This window comes from Apis dorsata, unplaced genomic scaffold, assembly GCF_000469605.1.
Source record: "Apis dorsata unplaced genomic scaffold, Apis dorsata 1.3 scaffold_1078, whole genome shotgun sequence".
NCBI lineage: Eukaryota > Metazoa > Arthropoda > Insecta > Hymenoptera > Apidae > Apis > Apis dorsata.
In genome coordinates, this window is record NW_006264176.1 from 65,424 (window position 1) to 68,257 (window position 2,834).

Below are 2,834 nucleotides of genomic sequence, written 5' to 3' on the forward strand. Positions count from 1 at the left end.
CTCACTCACTCACTCACTCATTCATTCACTCACTCGCTCACTCATTCATTCACTCACTCGCTCACTCGTTCGCTTATTCATTTATTTATTTCTACATGCATTCTCTTTATTCATACACACTAAATTGCAGAACTATTATAATATTTATTCTTTTTATTTTATTATATAATATAGCTTCTTAGGTCTTTATTTTATTTTATATTACATATAAATTATAAAGATCCGTTTTTTTGCTTTGTTTATAATTTCTTGAGTTTTATGATGATATATTTATTTCATATATTATATTTCATATTCGCTGTTTGTTTTAATCCATATAAAGTTCTTTTAAACCTATATCTGACTATATATTTTCTATATGTTTCATAATTTCTTTAGTTGTCTTATGTATATTATTTTTTTCAACATCTCATTTAATGTATTTTTGATATTGCAGTAGTATTTGTAATCTTTTTTCAATGATTAATAGTATTCGCAAGATTACCTGTTTTATTTTGTTAATTTTTTTATTAATCAATTTCATATCTCAATATATTCTAATGCCACTAATCTTTCTTTATATCACATGTTTGTGTTTTATTTTGAATTCGCAATCTATTGCTCGATTTTCTTTTGATGATTCAACTAATTATGTTTTTTTGCGATTTTTTTAATTCAATATCTCGTGTTTTTTCTTTATCTTCTTCTTTATTCTTTATTCTTTATTTTTTATTCTTTATTTATATATATTATTGAAATTATATATTATTTTCTTTTCCGTTTTACGATTTAATTAGTTATATTTTAATTTCAGACTTTGTATGTTTATGGGAATATTTTAATTAGAGATTTCAGTGTGATACTTTAATAAATTTTAATGAAATGTGATATTTTCTAAAAATATTATATTATATTTCTATTTATAACTTTATTTGTTTTATTTATTAACTTTATTTGTTAATTAAAATGCTTTTGATTTTTTATAAACACAAACACAATTTGTTTCTTTCAGTTAGCTTTTGTGCCCTGTTTTTTAATCTTTACTTTTTATATTTTTTTTTATATATATAATCCTTCTACATAAAAAATATTATCCATTTTTCATATATCCATTTCTTACAACTATGTAACTACTTCTTAAGTACTATGTTATTTTTTTGATTTTTGATTTCTTTCTTTTTTTAAAAATGATTTTTCTCTTTCTATGTTCATTTATCTTAAACTTTGATTAAATCTTTTGGTTTTATTTCTATATTTAAAAATTTAAATTATTTACCATTTCAACGGTAAAATATATATTTACAATAATTATTTTTATTTGACAAAACTTTTATTCTGTATGAAATAATTTTATAAATCTATCTATCTAGCTCTAAGATAAGTATGGTTTTTAAATTTTTTTTATATTCTTCAAATTTACTATAAAAATTTAATTATAATTGATACTTTTGACATAATATTTATTGATGTGTAAAATTTCATTATGAAATTTTTTTTAAATCAAAAAACTTTTTAATTTCTGTAATTCTGTAAATAAAAATAATAATTTTGAAATCATAATTGATTCATTTTAAATTGAAAATGTTCCTTATATTAAATATTTTGGTAGTTTTTATTACATATTTTATTAAAATATTTTAATTTCATATTTTTATATTATATATTTTAAATTATCATACATTATTATTACGCATGAAATGAACATTATTATAGTCATATCATTTCTTCAGAATTGTGTTATAGACAAGGCTGTTAGATCTGTAGTTGCAATAAAAAACATATCAAAGGATGAAGCCACGGAAGCTGTAATGCGAGTTTTCGATAAATGTTATAATGATTTGGAACCAGTTGGAAGACGACTTCGTAGAAATTCATTGGATATGGAAAAAGCATATTATGAAGGGACATATTATGGATATGCAGATTAAATATAAAAATTTTTTCTAAGAGTAGTATTTTATTTTATTATATCTTAAAAAATACTCATTCAAAAATAATGTAATCATTCTGACATTATTATATTATTATTGTATTTTCTTGATATCTAATGTCGAAAAAATAATTTACAAAATAAATTGTATTTTAAGATATAATAAAATATGTTTATTAAATTACAAAAATAATGATAATAATAAATTACAAAAATACATAAAAATTAATATTTGAAAAGCGAATAGTTTTATATCGATATGGGAGATGAGTGCAAAATTTTTTTAATCTAAAATTTCTAATCTATATATAATTTCTATTATATGTATATTAATTCAAGAATATATCAATCTAACAAATAAAAAATATATTTATATATGTTTATTGACTTGTTATTTAACCGAATTATGTAAAATTTTATCTTATAATCACTATAACATCTTTTTTATTATAGGCCATCGGTTTGGCAAATTTTAAATCGAATATTTGCAATGTAATGAATGAATGTAATGAAGAAATATAGTACTTTACATAATGATTTCTTTGTTTTCCAGATTTAATTCTTTAGGAAATAATAAAAAAAATCTTTTATTGTTCAGACTATGAATAGCAGATAAAAGAATTAAGTATAAGTAATATTATAAATATAACATTTTAACAAAAATATAATATTATAAATATATTTTAATTATCTTAATTATAATATAAAAAATCTAATAGATATAAAATTTGAATTGCAATAGTTCCCAAAACAGTTATAAAATAATTTTTCAAGAGACAATATATATTAGAAATAAAAATATACAATATATATTATGATAGAATAGAAATTTTTAATTTTAAATTTTTAATATATATATATATTATAATATTATATTATTTAAATATTTAAATATTATATAATATTTAAAATTTGTATAAATATG

The 2,834-nt window shown here is 18.5% G+C and overlaps 1 protein-coding gene across 2 annotated transcripts in view; it reads left to right on the top strand.

Annotated features, from left to right (window-relative positions):
* Positions 1–2,834, top strand: part of LOC102680591 (mitochondrial inner membrane protease ATP23 homolog) — a 25,081-nt gene that overhangs the window by 13,562 nt on the left and 8,685 nt on the right. Inside the window, exon 5 of one of the 2 annotated variants that reach the window (XM_006624486.2) lies at positions 1,710–1,931. The exons of the other annotated variant lie outside the window; for it this stretch is intronic. Within the exon in view, the coding sequence (XP_006624549.1) occupies positions 1,710–1,907 (198 nt within the window). The 3' untranslated portion in view covers positions 1,908–1,931. Of the gene's footprint in view, positions 1–1,709; positions 1,932–2,834 lie in introns of those variants that run through there. 2 annotated transcript variants of the gene reach the window in all.